The sequence below is a fragment of the Mercenaria mercenaria genome, chromosome 14, assembly GCF_021730395.1.
Source record: "Mercenaria mercenaria strain notata chromosome 14, MADL_Memer_1, whole genome shotgun sequence".
In the NCBI taxonomy this organism is placed as follows: Eukaryota; Metazoa; Mollusca; class Bivalvia; order Venerida; family Veneridae; genus Mercenaria; species Mercenaria mercenaria.
The window spans coordinates 41,647,800-41,669,659 of NC_069374.1; the positions used below are offsets into that span (position 1 = coordinate 41,647,800).

Here is a 21,860-nt window from a genome sequence, read left to right on the forward strand (position 1 = left end):
TGCGGGAGGCATTTAGTGATTGTCCTGTCCGTCCGTTTGTCCGTACGAGGTTAACCAAATGGGACTGTTTCGTCTAGCATCAATACCCCTAACTAGAATGACTTGATACTAATGCAGATGTAACCTGTGACCATTCCTCATCTTCAGACATCACCTGACCTCTGTTTGACCTTGACCTTGAACTTGACCTCGTTTTGGACTTGGGTTGCTTTGTATCGACAAGGATGCCCTGGGGGCATCAAGCGTTTATTGAACGCAGCTCCTTGTTTTATGTTGCAAAAGTATCTAAACATTTTTATGCCCCCACTTTGGGGGGGGGGGGGGGGGGCATATAGATTTGCCCTTGTCCGTCCATACATCCGTCTTTCCATCCGTCCGTCCGTCCCAGATTGTTGTGTCGCGCATAGCTCCAAAAGTATTTGACGTAGAGTCACAAAACTTTACAGGAATGTTGGTCAGCATGTGTAGTTGTGCACCTGGGGTTTCGCATCCAGATTCATTCAGTCGTGTAGGAGTTATGGCCCCTGACTTTGTAAAAATTGGTCATTTTAGTGTTGTGTCGCGCCTAGCTCCAAAAGTATTTGATGTAGAGTCACAAAACTTTACAGGAATGTTGGTCAGCATGTGTAGTTGTGCACCTGCGGTTTTGCGTCTGGATTCATTCAGTCTTGTAGGAGTTATGGCCCCTGACTTAGTAAAAATTGGTCATTTTAATGTTGTGTTGCGCGTAGCTCCAAAAGTATTTGACCTAAAGTCACCAAAGTTTACAGGAATGTTGGTCAGCATGTGCAGTTGTGCACCTGGGGTTACCCATCCGGATTCATTCAGTCATGTAGGAGTTATGGCCCCTGACTTAGTTAAAAATTGGTCATTTTAATGTTGTGTCGCGCGTAGCTCCAAAAGTATTTGACCTAGAGTCACCAAAGTGTACAGGAATGTTGGTCAGCATGTGCAGTTGGTCACCTGGGGTTTCGCGTCTGGATTCATTCAGTATTGTAGGAGTTATGGCTCCTGACCTAGGAAAAAATTTGTGTCCTTTGTTATGTAGTGGGGGCATCTGTGTCCTGTGGACACATTTCTAGTTTTTGTTAAAGTCATTAAACATTAGGGAATTGTTATGTAGCATGTGAAGTTACGCACCTAGTGTTCTGTTTAGGATTTCACTCAACCAGACCAGAGTTATTGTCCTTGACTTAGTGAACACATAAAGTGCTTAAAAGTTTGCACTGCATATATCGTAAAAAATATTTCACCAAAAGTCAATGAAACCATGTAAGAATATTCAGCATGTGAATTGGTGCACCTGAGTTTTTGTTAGCTCACCTGTAACATAGTGACAAGGAGAGCTTTTGTGATCACCCTTCGTCCGTCCGTCCGTCAACAATTTCTTGTCTGCACAATATTGGTTTCATTTATGATTTTATTTTAACCAAACTTGCACACAACTTGCATCACCATAAGATCTCGGTTCCTTTCTTGAACTGGCCAGATCCCATTAGGGGTTCCAGAGTTATGGCCTCTGAAAGGGCCAAAATTAGCTATTTTGGCCTTGTCTGCACAATAGCAGCTTTATTTATGATTTGATTTTTACTATATTGAAACTTTCCCCAAAAAGCTGCAACAGTCATTCCTGATCAAGTAATGAAAAGTGATCCAATGTCAGGCCTTCATGTGGCGACAGTGAGCATTACGCAAAAAAAACACCCCCTTCCCCAGTAATTTTGGATAAATATTTTTTATACAGATAAATGTAAGTCATTTATTTATACAGAATATTTACCAATTTTGTTTTTATTTACACCAGTTTGTGTTGTAAATGGAAACTATTAGATGGTGTATTCAATTTTATAAATAACTGATTGCAGTAAAATATTTCCAAGGTGGTCAACTTTATCATCTGTCCGGGTTTATCATCAGTACCAGTAGAGGCTATATTTTCGTTATACTGTTTGTCTCCATGAGTTCCCTATAAAGTGCAGAAGTGGGGTACCTGAGGTCAAAAACTAGATCACTTGAGTACAGAAAAAGGCCTGTAAACACTAGGCCACATATTCTACTTGATCTTCATAAAACTTTGTCAGAATGCTTATTTCCATGAAATCTAAGACAAGTTTGGTCTGGATTATGTAGCTCAAAACCCAAGTCTTTAAGTCAAGTCGAAGAAAGAACTTGTTTACACTCAAAAGTCCACATTTTCTACCTGATCATGACACCTGATTAGAATGTTTGTCTGTTAAAAATTTAGGATTTATTTGTAACTTGGTCGCTTGGGTAGATATCTAGGCCAGTAGGTCAAATCATTTAAATACTTGGTTATTTGTCTACCTGATTTACACACAATAACTGGAGAACCATTTGACATAGAACCTTCAGACTTCATAGGTTGGCAGGGCTTATGGAGTAGACAACCCCTAATGTTTTTGGGGTCACTCCATCAAAGGTCAAGGTCACAGGGGCCTGAACATGGAAAACCATTTCTGAACAATAATTTGAGAATCACTTGACCTAGAATGTTGAAACTTAATAGGATGATTGGTCATGCAGAGTAGATGACCCCTATTGATTTTTGGGTCACTCTGTTCAAGGTCAAGATCACAGGGGCCTGAACATGGAAAACCATTTCCGATCAATAACTTGATAACCACTTGACCTAGAAAGTTGAAATTTATTAGGATGATTGGACATGCAAAGTAGATGACCCCTATTGATTTTGGTGTCACTTTGTTAAAGGTCAAGGTCACATGGGCCTGAACATGGAAAACCATTTCTGATCAATAACTTCAGAACTACTTGACCCAGAATGTTGAAACTTCATAGGATGATTGGACATCCAGAGTAGATTACCCCTATTGATTTTGGGGTCACTCTGTTAAAGGTCAAGGTCACAGTGGACAGAAAATGTGAATTCATTTCCAGTCAATAACTTGAGAACCGTTTGACCTAGAACCTTCAAAGTGTGACAGGGCTTATGGAGTAGATGACCCCTGTTGTTGAACATAGAAAACTCTTTCCAATCAATAACTTTAGAACCACTTGACCCAGAATGTTGAAACTTAATAGGATAATTTGTTATGCAGAGCAGATGACCCCTATTAATTTTGGGTTCACTCTGTGGAAGGCCAAGGTTACAGGGGCCTGTACATGGAAAACCATTTCCGATCAATAACTTGTGAACCACTTGAGCCAGAATGTTGAAACTTCATAGAATGATTAGACATGTAGAGTAGATGACCCCTATTGATTTTGGGGTCACTCTGTTAAAGGTCAAAGTCACAGCTGACAGAACATTGAAATCCATTTCCAGCTAATAACTTGAGAACCACTTGACCCAAAATGTTGAAACTTATAAGGAAGATTGGCCATGCAGAGTAGCTGACCCCTACTGATTTTGATGTCACTTGATCAAAGGTCAAGGCCACTGGGGCCTGAACATGGAAAACCATTTCCAATTCATAACTTGAGAACCGCTAGGCCCCAAATGTTGAAACTTAGTGGGATGATTGGGCATGCCAAGTAGATGATCCCTATTGCAAGCAACCATCAGTGTCTCTTTGACTTTCGCTCCTGTCCTCTATTGACTTCTTCCCTATACGACTATGCAGTGGTGGAGACATGCGCTTTTCTACAAAAGCATCTTCTAGTTTCCCTTCTTATTTCATATAAATCAGCAACTGGTATCTCGATTTGGATATTTTGATTTTTTCAATATCTCTACTAAATTTTCAATTTACTCTATCGGTTATCTCAAGTGGACATTAATTGTCAGCCAAACGCACAAGTAATTACCAATTTATACGTAAAATATAATATTTATGTACAAATAAACATATTTTGTCTCCCCATTCTAGTTTGTCAAAATATGGCCATCAGGGGAATGCAGTCACTTTCTCACATATGTATATAGCCTTGTCAGAAAACACTGGCCTAATTATCCCCCGCTGATGAAATCGGGAGGGGGGTATTGAAATGGCGTTGTCCGTCCGCAGCCATTTCTCAGGAAATAAACATGAACCAACATACTGCGATGATGCCCGTCATTTTTTGTTTTGGATTGGTCAATTTCCCTTAGAGTTATTGCCCTTGATTTAATGAAAAATGGCCAAAAATGTTCATCCGCAGCCATTTCTCAGTAACTAGCAGGTAGAATTTCATGAAACTTGAAATAAATATGAACCAACATACTGCAATGATGCCTATCAAGTTTTTTTTTGGATTGGTCAGTTTCCCTTAGAGTTATTGCCCTTGATTTACTGAAAAATCCACATCTGCAGCCATTTCTCAGTAACAAGCTGGTAGAATTTCATGAAACTTAAAATAAATATGAATCAACATACTTCGATGAAGTATGTCATTTTTTTTTCAATTGGTCAATTTTCCTTAGAGTTATTGCCCTTTAATTATTTGAAAATCTACAGATTTGTACATAACAAACCAACCAATTGGTAGAATTTCATAAAACTTCTTTCATTCTTTTCCGTGAACATTTATTATAAACATGTGAAGTTGTGTACCCACCTTGCTTTCGTCATACCCCCTCCCCCGACCAACGCCACCCCCCCCACCCCCCCAAAAAAATTCTTTCCTTTTTATGATTATTTTTTTCAAACTTTCATGAATATTTATCAACATGCAAAGTTGTACTGTTCCCCCACCTCACTCCTCCACCCAGTCATTCCCCCCCCCCCCCACCCATTTTTTTTTTTTTTTTTTTTTTTTCATTTTTAATTTTCCATCCATATTTCAATATTCATAATCAACATCGATGATCAATGACAATAATCGATGTTTTGTACCCTCACCCAGTCACCCCCGCTGCCCCTCCTCCCCCAACCAAAAAATAGCATTCATTTTCTGTTAAATTGATTTTGACAAATGAAATTATTTGCTTCTTTTGCTTCTTAGTAACATCCTTAACTTTTTGCCGAATATATTTTTTTGCCATTCCTGACCACAAACCCTTTCGGCGGGGGATACCAATTCATCGAATTTGCTTGTTTCAAAATAATTTTAAAGATATTTTCCATGCACAACGCTCTACTAAATTTATTCAAGCAATTTGTGAAACTCATGCAAGCGATTTATGGCTGTCATGGCCGTTTTTTCTTTTCAAGATTTAAATTGTTCGACTGTAAGTATCAGGATAAGAATAAAGGATATGAATGGCTGGTAAACATTAATTTTTGGTGAAAGCTAATACAAGCTTATGTAAAAAAAACTTGTTCATATGAAATATTCTGCTGCTTACAGACTTCTGACTTAAATATGATTTTGAAAAGTTTGTTTATAAAGGTAACTGTCTTCATTTAAGATATGTTATTGTTGTTGTTGTTGATGTAATTGTTTCTGTGTTTGCAGGTGAGTTAATAAAGAGGTGGGGGCGTGTACCATTTTTAGCAGGACCTTCTCCCCCACCGCTTATGGTTAGTATTAGATATTTCATCTCATTTGAGACTGTCATTATCCCTCCACAGAAGTTACGGCATAGTCCATCCATCACTCCATCTGTCCTTCCATCTGGAGCCATAGCTAAAACATGGCGTGGAGTATTTCAGTAAAATATACATGTAGTATAAATAGTATCTGATATAGGAAATTCCACCCTTTAAGTTTCAGTCAGATTGCCTGAGGAAGACAACACTTATATTTATTTATATACTAGTATCAAATTTGTTTGTATTCCATTTGTAGTCTTTCTGGATTGGTTTGAAGGATTTGCTTAAAATTATTGAAATCTTAACTGCTAGTTTAAGTGAAATTGTTTGAGGAAGGCCAAATTTATGGCCATTAAGACTTTTTTATGTAATACATTTACTGGTATAGTAGTGTATATTGCTTTTAACTTCTTTTTCAAACACTACATTTAATAGTTTGTTCAATTGAACAGTGCTTTATGTTACAGAATAGTACTAGTCCAGATATATCAAAACAGCAGCAGCAGCAACAACAACAACAGGAACATATGCAAGCAATACAGCAACAGTTATTAATACAACAACAACTTGTTCAACAACAAATGTTAATGAGGTAATAAGCTTATACCTGTCTTCATGGTTAAATGGTTCCCTTTTTGAGAAGGCTAACGCTGAAAGCATTTGACGAGTCCTTGCTGTCGCCCGATTTCTCTTTCTTAAATGGACAAACAACTCAGTTCATTGATGTACTTCCAATAGATTGTTTCTTGATGTAGTTCCATTAGATTGTTTCTAATTTCAAAGAGTTCATTGATCAGATGAAATTCAGTTCTGTCAATTCCATTTGATATGACCAATATACGATGTGATCTGTCAAATTTATGAAGTGTGTGCAATACTTGAATAAAGCCATGTATTTTCTTCCGCGGTAACTCATTAAGTGTAAGCATGAATAACGATTCTGCAGGACTTAGTAATACAAGTTTTGTGCATATGATAATGGTTACTAATTTTATACCCTTATGTCACAGAATAGTAAATATTATTTTAACAAATTCAAATAAAAACTGCATATTGAATTTATTAGCCAAATTTATCCATTTGTTACCCTGCCCGTTTCAAAAAGTAATCTTTAAAATCATTGCGCAAATAACAAATATGTTGCTGTGCATTTCATGAATTGCGCAGATTTACCAAGCTCGCGTAACATACAGTGAAAGACAAAATATAGTGTCAGAAGATAGTAGTAGTATTTTAGTCAGGCAACTCTGAAAGCATTGGAATGTTTCTTATCAAAGAGTTTACTACATCGATGAAATTGGTAAGTCTACAATAATCATATATGTTATGAATACATAACTATAAACATCTGGAAATACAACTACAGTAACTTTCCTGTTAAATACAGCGCCTTGCTCCTCCTTTATGGCATCCCCTTGCCCCTTTTTGACAGCACCTTGGTGACCAAAACATGACTGTATTACAGACATTTGGTGACCAAAACATGTATGATTGTATTACAGACATTTGGTGACCAAAACATGTATTACAGACATCTGTGACCCAGCAATGCAGGACTGTATTACAGACATCTGTGACCCAGCAATGTAGGACTGTATTACAGACATCTGTGACCCAGCAATGCAGGACTGTATTACAGACATCTGTGACCCAGCAATGCAGGACTGTATTACAGACATCTGTGACCCAGCAATGCAGGACTGTATTACAGACATCTGTGACCCAGCACTGTATGACTGTATTACAGACATCTGTGACCCAGCAGTGTAGGACTGTATTACAGACATCTGTGATCCAGCAATGTAGGACTGTATTACAGACATCTGTGACCCAGCACTGTATGACTGTATTACAGACATCTGTGACCCAGCAATGCATGACTGTATTACAGACATCTGTGACCCAGCAATGCATGACTGTATTACAGACATCTGTGATCCAGCAATGCATGACTGTATTACAGACATCTGTGACCCAGCAATGCAGGACTGTATTACAGACATCTGTGACCCAGCAGTGTAGGACTGTATTACAGACATCTGTGATCCAGCAATGTAGGACTGTATTACAGACATCTGTGACCCAGCAATGTAGGACTGTATTACAGACATCTGTGATCCAGCAATGTAGGACTGTATTACAGACATCTGTGATCCAGCAATGTAGGACTGTATTACAGACATCTGTGATCCAGCAATGTATGACTATATTACAGACATCTACAGATACAACAGATGCAGCAGATAATGAGCCAGCTACAGGAAAACGAACAGTTCAAGTCATTACCACCACTACAACAACAACAGCTTGCAATGCAAATGATGTTAAAGCAAGGCACCCCCATACCTCCAGCCCAACAGTCACAACAAGAAAAACTCTCACCTAGGTTTGTAGGCATTATGATCTTTTAATGGAAGTTCACCAAGCTTGGTCAGATGAAAGGTAAATAATACAAAGACCCTTCCCCCACCTCCCACTCCCAGCCCATTTTGGCCTCTTGTTTAATTATAACAAGGGATTAAGGTGGCTCGGTGCTTTAGTGGAAACAGGCTTGACAGGCATTCCAAAGGTCTGGGGTTCAAATTTTGGGCAAGGCACTGGAAATCTCAGATACCCTGAAGTGTCTGCCACCTAAGAGGCCAGTGCTGGTTCTTCCCCAGGAAAGACGCCTTGGCGTGTATTGGTTCTTTATACCAGGTTAAAGAACCAGACTGTCTGTTTGCTAAAAGCTAGGCTAAGTTAGCTGTTTAGGTCTGTATCAAATAGATTTCTCTCTGTTCGAGATGCTTCCTCTCGCTCTGTCCCTCTGGTTAGATCGCTGTGTGTTTCTGCTAGACATTTGCGAATTAAGACAAAGAAGACACCGACGACTATATGATTCTTCAGCTGGCAGGAGAAGTTATTAAAATGTGAGAATCAAAAGATGATATTGTAAATAAAAGAAAAAAAAGGCAGTTAATGAAAAGCTTACATAATTATAGGAATAACGAGCTGAAAATTGCATAAGATTTTTATCATTTGTTAGGAAAATAGGAAAAATGTATAAAGAACTTATCCCTATATGAGTATCTTTAAATGGGTCAGTTTCAAGTTAATCCATATTAATATATATATAGTGGAAACTTTAAAAATCTTCTTGTGTGCAACTGTTGGCTGGATTCTTAGCTCAACTGAGCCAAAGGCTCAAAGTGAGCTATTGTGATCGCTCACCGTCAGGCGTCCGGCCGTCTGTCCTAACTTTCCTTTAAACAACATCTCCTCCTAAACCATCACGCCAATTTTGATGAAACTTCACAGGGATGATCCTGGGATGGTCTTCTTTATAAATTGTTCAAAGAATTAAATTTCGTACAGAACTCTGGTTGCCATGGCAACCGAAAGGAAAAACTTTAAAAATCTTCTTGTCCAAAATCGCACGGCCTAGGGCTTTGATATTTGTTATGTAGCATCATCTAGTGAGCCTCTACAAAGGTTGTTCAAATTATCCCCCTAGGGTCAAATATGGCACTGCCCCGCGCTCACATGGTTTATATAGACTTATATAGGGAAAAACTTTAAAAATCTTCTTGTCCAAAACCATGAGGCCTAGGGCTTTGATATTTATTATGTAGCATCATATAGTGGGCCTGTACCAAGATTGTTCAAATGATCCCCCTAGGTTGAAATATGGCCCCGCCCCGGGGATCACATGGTTTATATAGACTTGTATAGGAAAGAAACTTTAAAAATCTTCTTGTCTGAAACAACAAGACCTAGGTTTTTGATATTTGGTATGTAGCATTGCCTTGTGGCCCTCTACCAAGATTGTTCAAATTACGCCCCTGGGGTGAGAGGCATGTGGGTCCAAATTTTACATAGACTTGTGTAGGAAAAAACTTTAAAAATCTTTTTGTCTGAAAGTTCAAGGCCTATGCTTTTGATATTTTGTATGAATCATTGCCTAGTTGATCTCTAACAAGTTTGTTCGAATTATGCCCCTGGGATGAAAAGAGGCCCTGCCCAGGGGTCACTTGATATATGAGTTATATAGGAAAAAAATACTTCAAAAATTATCAGATCATATTTCCTAGACAGTTTAATTATTAGTACCTGATGACCCCAAGTGATAAGGGTCACCCAACTGTGACCTTGACCTACTAACCTACTTTCTTGTTTTTTAAGATACAGCCTTGAAATTTGGATGACATGTATAGTTTTGAACACCAATCTGAAAACTGACTTTCAGTGACCATGAATATGACCTACTCACCTACTTTCTTGTTTTTGAAGCTTTAGCAAAGAAATTTGTTCAAGCAAGCAACTTAACTCAGGTGAGCAATATAGGGCCATCATGGCCCTCTTGTAAAATAATTTTACACAAATGATCCTTGTGTGACCCTCTACCAAGATTGTTCAAATTATTCCCATTCATCAAAAGACATGGCCGCCATAGAGCATGGTCACTTTTCCCTATATGAATATATTGGAAACTTTAAAAATCTTCTTGTGTGAAACTGCTGTCACAATTTAAAAATAATTTTACACAAATAGTTCTTGTGTGACCCTCTACCAAGATTGTTTAAATTATTTATCCCCCCACCAAAGGTGAAGGGGATATTAGAAATGCTCTCCGTCCGTCCGTCCGTCCGTGCGTCCGCAACGATATTTGTCCGGAGCATAACTCCAAAAGTACTTGAGGGATTTTCTTCAAACTTCATACACTGATAGAACACATTGGGAGGAAGTGCAGTGTGCAAGAACAATAACTCTACCTTGCCTATTTTTTGAGTTATTCCCCTTTATCTTATTTTCTTAAAAAAATTTGTCCGGAGCATAACTCCAAAAGTACTGGAGGGATTTTCTTCAAACTTCATACACTGATTGAACACATTGGGAGGAAGTGCAGTGTGCAAGAACAATAACTCTACCTTGCCTATTTTTTGAGTTATTCCCCTTTATCATATTTTCTTAAAACATTTTGTCCGGAGCATAACCCCAAAAGTACTGGAGGGATTTTCTTCAAACTTCATACACTGATAGAACACATTGGGAGGAAGTGCAGTGTGCAAGAACAATAACTCTACCTTGCCTATTTTTTGAGTTATTCCCCTTTATCATATTTTCTTAAAGAAATTTGTCCGGAGCATATCTTCTTCATGGATAGAGGGATTTTGATATATCTTGGCACAAATGTTTACCACCACGATGCGGAGTGTCATACACAAGAACTAGGTCCCTAGGTCTAAGGTCAAGGTCACACTTAGAGGTCAAAGGATACAAGAATAAAAACCTTGTCCGAGCATTTCTTCTTCATGCATTGAGGGATTTTGATATAACTTGGCAACAAATGTTTACCACCACGAGACGGAGTGTCATGCGCAAGATCCAGGTCACTAGGCCTAAGGTCAAGGTCACACTTAGAGCCAAAGGTACAGATACAAGAATGACTTTGTCCAAGCATTTCTTCTCATGCATGGAGGGATTTTGATGTAACTTGCACAATTAACACCATCATGAGACAAGTGTCATGCGCAGTTCCCTTCTTTAGAATTACTTCCCTTTGTTGTTACTTTAAATAGCTTTTATTGTAACTTTTTCATTACTAGTCGTAGGGAAAAATCGAGACCACTTTCTGTAGTACAACAAACATGCTAAATCCAATTTTGAGGTGTATTTTGACCAGTCTCTTCCTGATAAAGATTTTTGTGTGGACTTGCAATTTTTTTTTTTTTTTTTTTTTTTAAAGATTATACTTCCCTTAGTTGTTACTATAAATAACTTATATTGTAACATTTTTATAATTGACCCTAGGGAAAAAACAAGACCACTTTTCTGTGGTACAGCATAGATGTTACTCTCCAGTTTTAGGTGTATTTATTAATTTTATTATATATAAGGTATCTCTACCTAGTAAGGAGTTTTTTTGTGGACTTTAAAAAACAAAAGACTTACAATGATTACTAAACAACCACAAAATAACATTCCATTTGCAAATACAGCTGCTAGAGTAAAGAAATTTTGCTTTGACGGCATATATTGTGACATTCTGGCACCTTGTTCCCTGTTAGCTTTCCATTCCTTCTTTTTACAGTAGCCATATAGAAAAAGATCATAGTTATACTCTTCATGAAAATTAATAAAATTTAGCAGTAAACCACCTCACTACTGACTTATTCTTTCTTCCACATCTTAAAACCCCTGATGCGGACCACATCCTTCAATTATGATATGCCCGGTGGGGGGATTAGCCATGTCTGACATGGCTCTTGTTCCGATTTGTCAAAAAACTTGACTGCCAGGGGGCGTGGTCACTTTTCCCTTTATGTATACCATACTTGTCCAAATTACTGCCCTAAGGTAAAAAAAAATATGGCCACGCCCCTGTGTCTGACATGTACTAACTATAGGCTTTTATATTAGAAACTTTGAAAGTCTTCTTCTCTGAATCAATAACAGCTAGAGCCTTGATATTTGGCGTGTGATATCAGATTTGTAATGTCTACCGTAATTGTTCAAATTATTGCCCTAGGTTCAAAAGTGTGTGTGACATGTATATAATATAGGCTAACATAGAAGAAACCCAACTCTGTACTTATACTTTTAGGGTCAATGACCCTCTTGTTACTCTTGTTTCCGAGAAACAATATGGTTAATTATTGTTGTGTACCACTTTGTAATGGGCTTGGAGGATTCCATTTTCCAAAAGACAAGGCATTGAAAGACAAATGGAGAGTAGCTGTGAAGAAAGGAGGGCAAATTATGGGATCCATCAAAACATGATGTTGTTTGCTATAGGCATTTCAGACCAGAAGACTACACAAGTGAAAAAAGTAAGTACACATTTTCTGAATTCATTGCATTATAGCATAATTTGATAAAATATATTTAGTCTTTAGTGTCATTGATGTACTAGTATTCTTGATATTTAATTTTGACAGATTGATTGATTATAAGTTATTTCAATTAATTTTCAGGCAATAGCTTGCGTTTGAAGAATGGAGTAATTCCGTCTGTCTTCTTTGAAAGGATGTCCACAAGCTCGCTTGAGAAAATGGAATTGAAAAAGAGATGGAGAGCGAGGGTTGAACAAAGACGTACCAAAAAATTGCAGAATGTTCACACCAAATTCCGGATTCATTGAAAATACTAGATGTTCAGATGGAAGTAGAAATGTGCTTTGAAACAATATCAGAGGAAGTTTTGAGCCCCGCAACAATAAATGTTGCCTTTCAATGTGAACTGCCAGTAGACTTTGAAGCACCTTTTTCGGTTGAAAAGTTTAGAAAGAATCCAACTGCTATGAAATATTACACTGGATTTTGTAACTTTAATGAAATTTCGTCAGAACAAAGATGACTACCTTGGATAAAATAAATAGCAAAGAGTAATGAGTCAGATGGGTTTGTTGAACTTAGGCCTGAAGAGATTTTCTAAAGTGATAAAAAATGAAGAAGTATAATTTTATTCACTGAGGTCTGAAAATATATTGCCATGTTATCACTGTGGCCTAACAATAGATTGCCATGTTATCACTGTGGCCTGACAGTAGATTGTCATGTTATTGTGGCCTGACAATAGATTGTCATGGTATCACTGTGGCCTGACAATAGATTGTCATGGTATTACTATGGCCTGACAGTGGCCATGTTATCACTTTGGCCTGACAATAGATTGGCATAGTATCACTGTGGCCTGACAATAGTTTGTCATGGTATCACTGTGGCCTGACAGTAGATTGTCATCACTGTGGCCTAATAACAGATTGCCATGTTATCACTGTGGCCTGATAACAGATTGCCATGTTATCACTGTGGCCTGAGAATAGATTGGCATAGTATCACTGTGGCCTGACAATAGATTGTCATGGTATCACTGTGGCCTGACAATAGATTGTCATGGTATCACTATGGCCTGACAGTTGCCATGTTATCACTGGCCTGACAATAGATTGGCATAGTATCGCTGTGGCCTGACAATAGTTTGTCATGGTATCACTGTGGCCTGACAGTAGATTGTCATCACTGTGGCCTAATAACAGATTGCCATGTTATCACTGTGGCCTGAGAGTAGATTGTTATGTTACCACTGTGGCCTAAAAATAGATTGTCATGTTATCACTGTGGCCTGACAGTAGATTGCCATGTTATTACTGTGGCCTGACAGGAGATTGTCAAGTTATTATTGTGGCCTGACAATCTATTGTCATGTTATCACACTGACCTGACAATAGATTGTCATGTTATCACTCTGTTATTATTGTGACCTGACAATAGATTGTCATGTTATCACTGTGGCCTGACAGTAGATTGTCATGTTATTATTGTGACCAGACAATAGATTGTCATGTTATCACTCTGACCTGACAGTAGATTGTCATGTTATCATTGTGGCCTGACAATAGATAGTCATGTTACCACTCTGACCTGACAGTAAATTGTCATGTTATTATTGTGGCCAAAAAATAGATTGTCATGTTATCACTCTGACCTGACATTAGATTATCGTGTTATTTCAGGTCCTCAGAAGTTCCAGTCACATCATCATCATCTCATCCATCATACAATCGTTCATTTTCCACGCCAAACACATCTCAGGGACAGAATGTGGCAGGGAGTATCTGGGACATAGATCCGGGTACAACCACAATGCCTGCTGGAGGTATAACAGCTGCTGAACTAGAAAATCAGTTGAAGGTAAAACTTGATTTATCTGATGAATATTCCTGCTTCGCATTTTTAGCTTGACTATTCGAAGAATAAGTACAGCTATCCTACTCACCACGGCATCAGCGTCACACCTTGGTTAAGTTTTTTGTACCATTCACATTTTGAGATAAAGCTTTGAAACTTTCAGCACTTGTGTACCATCACCATGTCCAGTTTTAGGCAAGAGTACATAACTCTATCAAGAATTTTGGCTGAATTATGGGCCCTTTTAACATAAAAATCTTTTGAGTTTTTCATACCAGTTTACATTTTGTGTAAAGTGTTTGACATATAGCTTTAAAACTTTTTTATCGCTTGTTTATTATAACAGTCTCTATCTATAAGCAAGTGTACATTACTCTAAAGCTTTGAAACTTTCAACACTTTTGTACCATGACCATGTCAAGTTTTAGGCAAGAGTACATAACTCAACTATTTTGACTGAGTTATAGCCCTTTTTATACGCCCGTTTGAAAAACAGGACGTATTATGGGAACGCCCCTGGCGGGCGGGTGGGCGGCATCCACAGACTGTCCGGAGCATATCTTCTTCATGCATGGAGGGATTTTGATGAAACTTGGCACAGTTGTTCACCATCATGAGACGGAGTGTCGTGCGCAAGAACCAGGTCCCTAGGTCTAAGGTCAAGGTCACACTTTGAGGTCAAAGGTCATATTCAAGAATGACTTTGTCCGGAGCATATCTTCTTCATGCATGGAGGGATTTTGATGAAACTTGGCACAATTGTTCACCATCATGAGACGGAGTGTCGTGCGCAAGAACCAGGTCCCTAGGTCTAAGGTCAAGGTCACAGAGATCAAAGGTCAAATTCAAGAATGACTTTGTCCGGAGCATTTCTTCTTCATGCATGGAGGGATTTTGATGAAACTTGGCACAGTTGTTCACCATCATGAGACGGAGTGTCGTGCGCAAGAACCAGGTCCCTAGGTCTAATGTCAAGGTCACACTTAGAGATCAAAGGTCAAATTCAAGAATGACTTTGTCCGGAGCATATCTTCTTCATGCATGGAGGGATTTTGATGTAACTTGGCACAATTGTTCACCATCATGAGACGGAGTGTCCTGCGCAAGAACCAGGTCCCTAGGTCTAAGGTCAAGGTCACACTTAGAGGTCAAAGGATACAAGAATGAAAACTTTGTCCGGAGCATTTCTTCTTCCCTTTGTTGTTACTATAAATAGCTTATATTGCAACTTTTTCATTACTAGTCGTAGGGAAAAATAGAGACCACTTTTCTGTAGTACAACATGCATATTACATCCAATGTTGAGGTGTATTTTGACCTATCTCTACAGGGTAAGGATTTTTGTGTGGACTTACAAATTTTTTTTGGATTTTTTTTTAAGATTAACTTCCCTTAGTTGTTACTATAAATAACCTATACTGTAACTTTTTTATAATTGACCGTAGGAAAAAACCAAGATCACTTTTCTGTGGTACAACATAGATGTTACTTTCAGATTTTAGGTGTATTTTAAGGTATCTCTACTTGGTAAGGAGTTTTTTTGTGGACATAGAAAAACAAAAGAATTACAATAATTACTAAACAACCACAAAGTTAAGATTCCATTTGCAAACACAGCTGCTATTTGCTAATTTGCTGCGACGGGCGTATATTGTGACATTCTTGCACTCTTGTTGGACTTGAAAATTGGTACAATTTTTAGCTCCACTATTTGGAGAATAGGGGTGCTATTCTACTTGCCCTCGCTTCGGCATGAGCTTTGTTGGTATACTTAGGTTATTTTTAAGGTTAATATTCTATATATGATAATGACTTGAAACTCAAAATATATCTTTACCATCATCATCTACATGTGTTGTAACAATCCCATTAACTCTAGTTTGTATTCTTGACAGAATTATGCCCCTTTCATATATGATTTGAGTTTAGCAAAGTCTTTATACTTTATGTGCTTGTAGTTTCTTGGATTGTTTTTAGCCCCACTATTCGGAGAATAAGGGTGCTATTCTACTAGTCCCGGCGTTGGTATCAGCATGAGCTTTCTTGGTTAAAGTTTTTTGCCAACCTTTGTTCTTCTTTGTTACTATTGCTTATATCTTACTTAACATTAACATTGTTCAGCATACAAACAAAGTATGTGCAGGGGCTAGGCCCATTATACCGAAGGTCAAGGTCACCAAGTTGTTATACTTAGGTAATTTTTAAGGTTAAAGTTTTTCGGCACCCTTTGTTTTTCTGTCATATCTTTGTTGCTATTGCTTATATCTTACTGTAACTCACATAAACATTGTCCAACATACAGAAAGTTTGTGCAGGGGCTGGGCCCATTATACATAAGGTCAAAGTTACCATGGTGTTATACTTATGTAATTTTTAAGGTTAACGTTTTTCGGCAACCTTTGTTTTTCTGTCATATCTTTATTATTGCTTATATCTTACTGAAACTTCACATAAACATTGTCCAGCATACAAACCAAGTATGGCAGAGGATGGTCCCATTATACCCAAGGTCAAGGTCACCAAGTTGTTAAATATTTTCGTAAGCTTTTATTTATAGACATATCTTTGGTACATTAAAAGATAATGACTTGAAATTAAAAATATTCCCTTATAATCATCATCTGCATGTGTGGTTGTAATCCCCATAACTCTAATTGTATTTTTGACAGAATTATGCCCCTTTTTTGGCAATCTTCGCTTTCTGGATATAACTTTATTACAATACTGTGAAATCATTTAAATTCGCTGGCACGAAATTTTGCGCAAACGTGTACAAAGACTGTTTCGCGCGGGCTTTAATTCGCGCATATTCAATTTTAGGAAGAAAAAAATTAAATTAAAAAAAAAAAATCTTTTTTTCTGTTGAAATCGCTAGTACCGCATGTGGCATTACCACGCATCGCCGGTCTGTTTTATGTCCTTGTTAATTAAACAATATAACAGTCCAACTGATAATTGTTGTTAACTGACACTATGGTTAGGTAAAGTGTGTCAAACGTTTTATTTCTAGCGTACTGAAAGTAATCGAAGCGTTCGTAAAGAAAAGCTAATTAATCAGTTAAAAATATTAATTTAATCAGACTTCACATTTCGTGTTTGCAAATAAGTTCCTATCAAGACAACCTTTAGTTAATTGCAGATCAATTATGACGTTTTCAGAAAAACTGAAGTACACAAGTCTCATAACATACATATATTTCGGACAGGAAATGATTTCAGATAACTATGTACGAAATGGATGTATAAAAGCGCGGTCTTAAATTCACGCATTGGTCCTTGCGCGAAATAAGCGAAAATTCCTCCTATGCGAACAAAATTGATTTCACAGTATGAGATAATGACCTGAAACTTAAAATGTATCTTTATCATCATCATCTGCTATAATAATAAATAAAATAAATAAGTAAACCAAAATAAAAGTAAATAAAAAATAAATAGAAATATAATTTGAGTTTAGCAAAGTCTTTATACTTTATGTGCATATAGTTTCTTGGACTGTTTTTTCTGATATAATTTAATTCTATCGAAATAAAGAATGTCTGTACCCCTTCCATACTTGACCTTTAACCCCTCTGAGTAGTAGGGTCTTTTTATTAGCTCACCTGTCACATAGTGACAAGGTGAGCTTTTGTGATCACCCTTCGTCCGTCGTCAATTTCTTGTCTGCACGATAGTGGTTTCATTTATGATTTTATTTAAACCAAACTTGCACACAACTTGTATCACCATAAGATCTCGGTTCCTTTCTTGAACTGGCCAGATCCTATTATAGGTTCCAGAGTTACGGCCCCAGAAAGGGCCAGAATTAGCTATTTTGAGCTTGTCTGCACAATAGCAGCTTTATTGTACCCCCCGACAACAAAGTTGTAAGGGGGGGGGGGTATACTGGTTTCAGGTTGTCTGTCTGTCTGTCTGTCTGTCAGTCTGTCTGTCTGTCCGTCTGTCCGTAGACGCAATCTTGTGCGCACCATCTCTCCTTATCCCCTTGACATAATTTAATGAAACTTCACACAAGTGATCAGTACCAACAGTAGTTGTGCATGGGGCATGTTAGGTTCTTTTAGAAAAAAAAATTGCAGAGTTATGGGACTTTGTTTTTTTGTTACTTTACTATATACATAGACACAATCTTGTGTGCACCATCTCTCCTCATCCCCTTGACACAGTTTAATGAAACTTCACACAAGTGATCAGTACCAACAGTAGTTGTGCATGGGGCATGTTAGGTTCTTTCAGAAAAAAAATTTGCAGAGTTATGGGACTTTGTTTTTTTGTTACTATACTATATACATAGACACAATCTTGTGCGCACCATCTCTCCTCATCCCCTTGACACAATTTAATGAAACTTCACACAAGTGATCAGTAACAACAGTAGTTGTGCATGGGCCATGTTAGGTTCTTTCAGCGACAAAAATTGCAGAGTTATGGGACTTTGTTTCTTGTTAAGTATATGTACATACAGTCTACATATGCAAACTTGTGCGTGCCTAATATACCAAACCCTTACACACAATTTAATGAAACTTCACACAAGTGATCAGTACCAACCCTAGTTGTGCATGGTGCATGTTACATTCTTTTAGATAAATATTCTGCATAGTTATGGACTTGTTTTTTGTTACTATAACTGTAATACATACAGTCTATATACATACAGTCCACATAATTATGCAATCTTGTGTGCGTCAAATTGCAATGTACTGTATCAGTGCATGTGGGGGGGACATTCATCACCTTTAGTGATAGCTCTAGTTTATGATTTGATTTTTACCAAACTTGCACACAACTTGTATCACCATAATATCTTGGTTCCTTTCTGGAACTGGCCAGATTCCATAATGGGTTCCAGAGTTATGGTCTCTGAAAGGCCCAAAATTAGCTATTTTGACCTTGTCTGCACAATAGCAGCTTTATTTATAATTTAACTTTTACCAAACTTGCACACAACTTGTATCACGATAAGCTCTTGGTTCCTTTCTGGAACTCGCAAGATTCCGTTATGGGTTCCAGTTATGGCCCCTGAAGGGGTCAAAATTAGCTATTTTGACCTTGTCTGCACAATAGCAGCTTCATTTATGATTTGATTTTAACCAAACTTGCACAAAACTTGTGTCACCATAAGATCTTGGTTCCTTTCTTGAACCGTCCAGATCCCATAATGGGTTCCAGAGTCATGGCCCTTGATAGGGCCGGAATTAGCTATTTTGACCTTGTCTGCACAATAGCAGCTTGATTTATGATTTGAATTTAATCAGACTTGCACAAAACTTGTGTCACCAAAAGATCTTGGTTCCATTCTTGAACCGGCCAGATCCGATAATGGGTTCCAGAGTTATGGCTCCTGAAAGGGCCAAAATTTGCTATTTTGACCTTGTCTGCACAATAGCAGCTTGATTTATGATTTCATTTTAACCAAACTTGCACACAACTTATATCACCATAAGATCTCGATCCTTTTTATACGCCTACAGGGACGTATTATGTTATCGCCTCGGTGTCCGTCTGTCTGTCTGTGTGTTGGTAAGCAATTTCCCATCCGCTCTGTAACTCTTGAACCCCTTGATGGATTTCAGAGAAACCTGACACAAATGTTCACTTATTGAAAGAATGTGCAGAGCGCATGTTTTGGAAGGCTAAATTCAATGTCAAGGTCACACTTAGGGGTCAAAGGTCATATGACTTTGTTTTATGTGAATATTGCTCTGCATTTTCGTTGCATTGCAGTGCTCTTGTTTTTATTTGGCAGATCCTTCTTTTGTTCGCTTACAATATTTTTTTTTATTACTTTCCTTTTATGTTACTATAAATAGCTTATTTAGTAACTTTTTTTATTATTGGCCGTAGGGAAAAACTGAGACCACTTTTCTGTGGTACAACATGGATGGTACCTCCAATTTTTAGGTGTATTTTGACATATCTGTACCTTGTAAGAATTTTTGTGCCTCCCATGAGTGGTGGGGTCATATAGATTTGCTCTTGTACGTGCATCCGTCCGTCTGTACGTCCGTGTCCGTCTTCCGTCCGAAGTTCGTGACACCCTAGTCAAGAGTATTTGCCTAGAAATTAGAAACCTTGCATAGTCTTATCCATGATATAACATTGCCAATCCTTCTTTTTTTTGGTCTGTTGGCCCCAATTTTGAGTTATGGCCCCTGAAATATGCAAAATGGCATCTTTCACGGACATGCCTAGCTCAAAAAGTATTTGATATAAATTAGATGAAACCTTGCATGAGTCTTTATCATGGTATGAACTTGGCACCTCTATTTTTCGTTGGCTGCTGCCCCCTATTTTTAGAGTTATGGCCCCTGAAATAGTCAAAAATGCACATTTTCACCTTGTGACACGCCTAGCTCAAAAAGTATTTGATATAATTCATGAAACCTTGGATGATCTTAATCATGATATGAACTTGCGCACCTCTATTTTTCTTGGGTCCGCCCCTATTTCTAGAGTTATGGCCCCTGAAATAGTCAAAAATGCACATTTTCACCTTGTGACACGCTTAGCTCAAAAAGTATTTGATATAAATTCATGAAACCTTGCATGAATCTTAATCATGATATGAACTTGCCCACCTCCTGTTTTTCATCTGGGTCTGCCCCCTATTTCTAGTGTTATGGCCCCTGAAATAGTCAAAAATGCAAATTTTCACCTTGTGACACGCCTAGCTCAAAAAGTATTTGACATAAATTGATGAAACCTTGCATGAGTCTTTATCATGGTATGAACTTGCGCACCTCCTATTTTTCATCTGGGCCTGCCCCTATTTTTAGAGTTATGGCCCCTGAAATAGTCAAAAATGCACATTTTCACCTTGTGACATGCCTAGCTCAAAAAGTATTTGATATAAATTGATGAATTTTTATCATGATATGAACTTGCGTACCTACTATTTTTCATCTGGGTCCCCCCCCCCCCCCCCCCCCCAGAGTTATGGCCCCTGAAATAGTAAAAAAATGCACATTTTCACCTAATTATGTGCCTCACTCAAAAAAGTATTTAATGTAAATTCATGAAACCTTGCTTGAGTTATTATCATAATGTGACTTTTCACACTTGGCATTCTTCTTGAGAAATTTAGCATTTACAGAGTTATGGCCCTTGAAATAGCCAGAATAGTTGGTTTTTTGTTTGTGATGCTCATAGCTCAAAAAGTATATGGTATAGAATAATGAATCCATTTCATGATATTTTTTTTGAGGCTATACCCCATTAAGACTGCAAACATTTGAATGATTTCCCCTTATTTGTGACAAATGTACCAGTGGGGGGCACACCCTGTGTCCTACAGACACATTCTAGTTTCTTTTTGTTTTTGGTTAAAGCAATGGTACTCAGGTGAGCGATATAGGGTCATCATTGCCCTCTTGTATCTTGGTGTATCTTCCTTTTAAAGTAGAGGTCTCTTATTGAGACATAAATTCATTTTACTGTCAGATCGCTGAATAGCGGAGCACGCTGTCTTACTGACAGCTCTTGTTAAAGGTTTTCCCTATACAACTTCATGTAAAACTACAATGTAAGTTTGCCCCAAGGTGGGACCAGTTTAAACCCAAGCCCTAGAGCGGAGTGATTCCAAATATTTTAAATGTGAATATAAAGTTTATAATTATTCTAGAATCTATGGTTATGCCCCCACTTTGGGGGTGGGGGGTGGGATATAGATTTGCCCTTGTCCGTCCGTCCTGAGAATGTTGTGTCGCGCCTAGCTCCAAAAGTATTTGACGTAGAGTCACAAAACTTTATAGGAATG

General features: G+C 37.9%; 1 protein-coding gene across 1 annotated transcript in view; it reads left to right on the forward strand.

Annotated features, from left to right (window-relative positions):
- The window catches only part of LOC123526815 (GRB10-interacting GYF protein 2-like), a 268,736-nt gene that overhangs the window by 150,355 nt on the left and 96,521 nt on the right, over window positions 1–21,860 (forward strand). Inside the window, 4 exon segments of the mRNA XM_053522603.1 lie at window positions 5,356–5,420; window positions 5,900–6,024; window positions 7,648–7,818; window positions 13,927–14,104. Coding sequence (XP_053378578.1) covers window positions 5,356–5,420; window positions 5,900–6,024; window positions 7,648–7,818; window positions 13,927–14,104 — 539 coding nt within the window.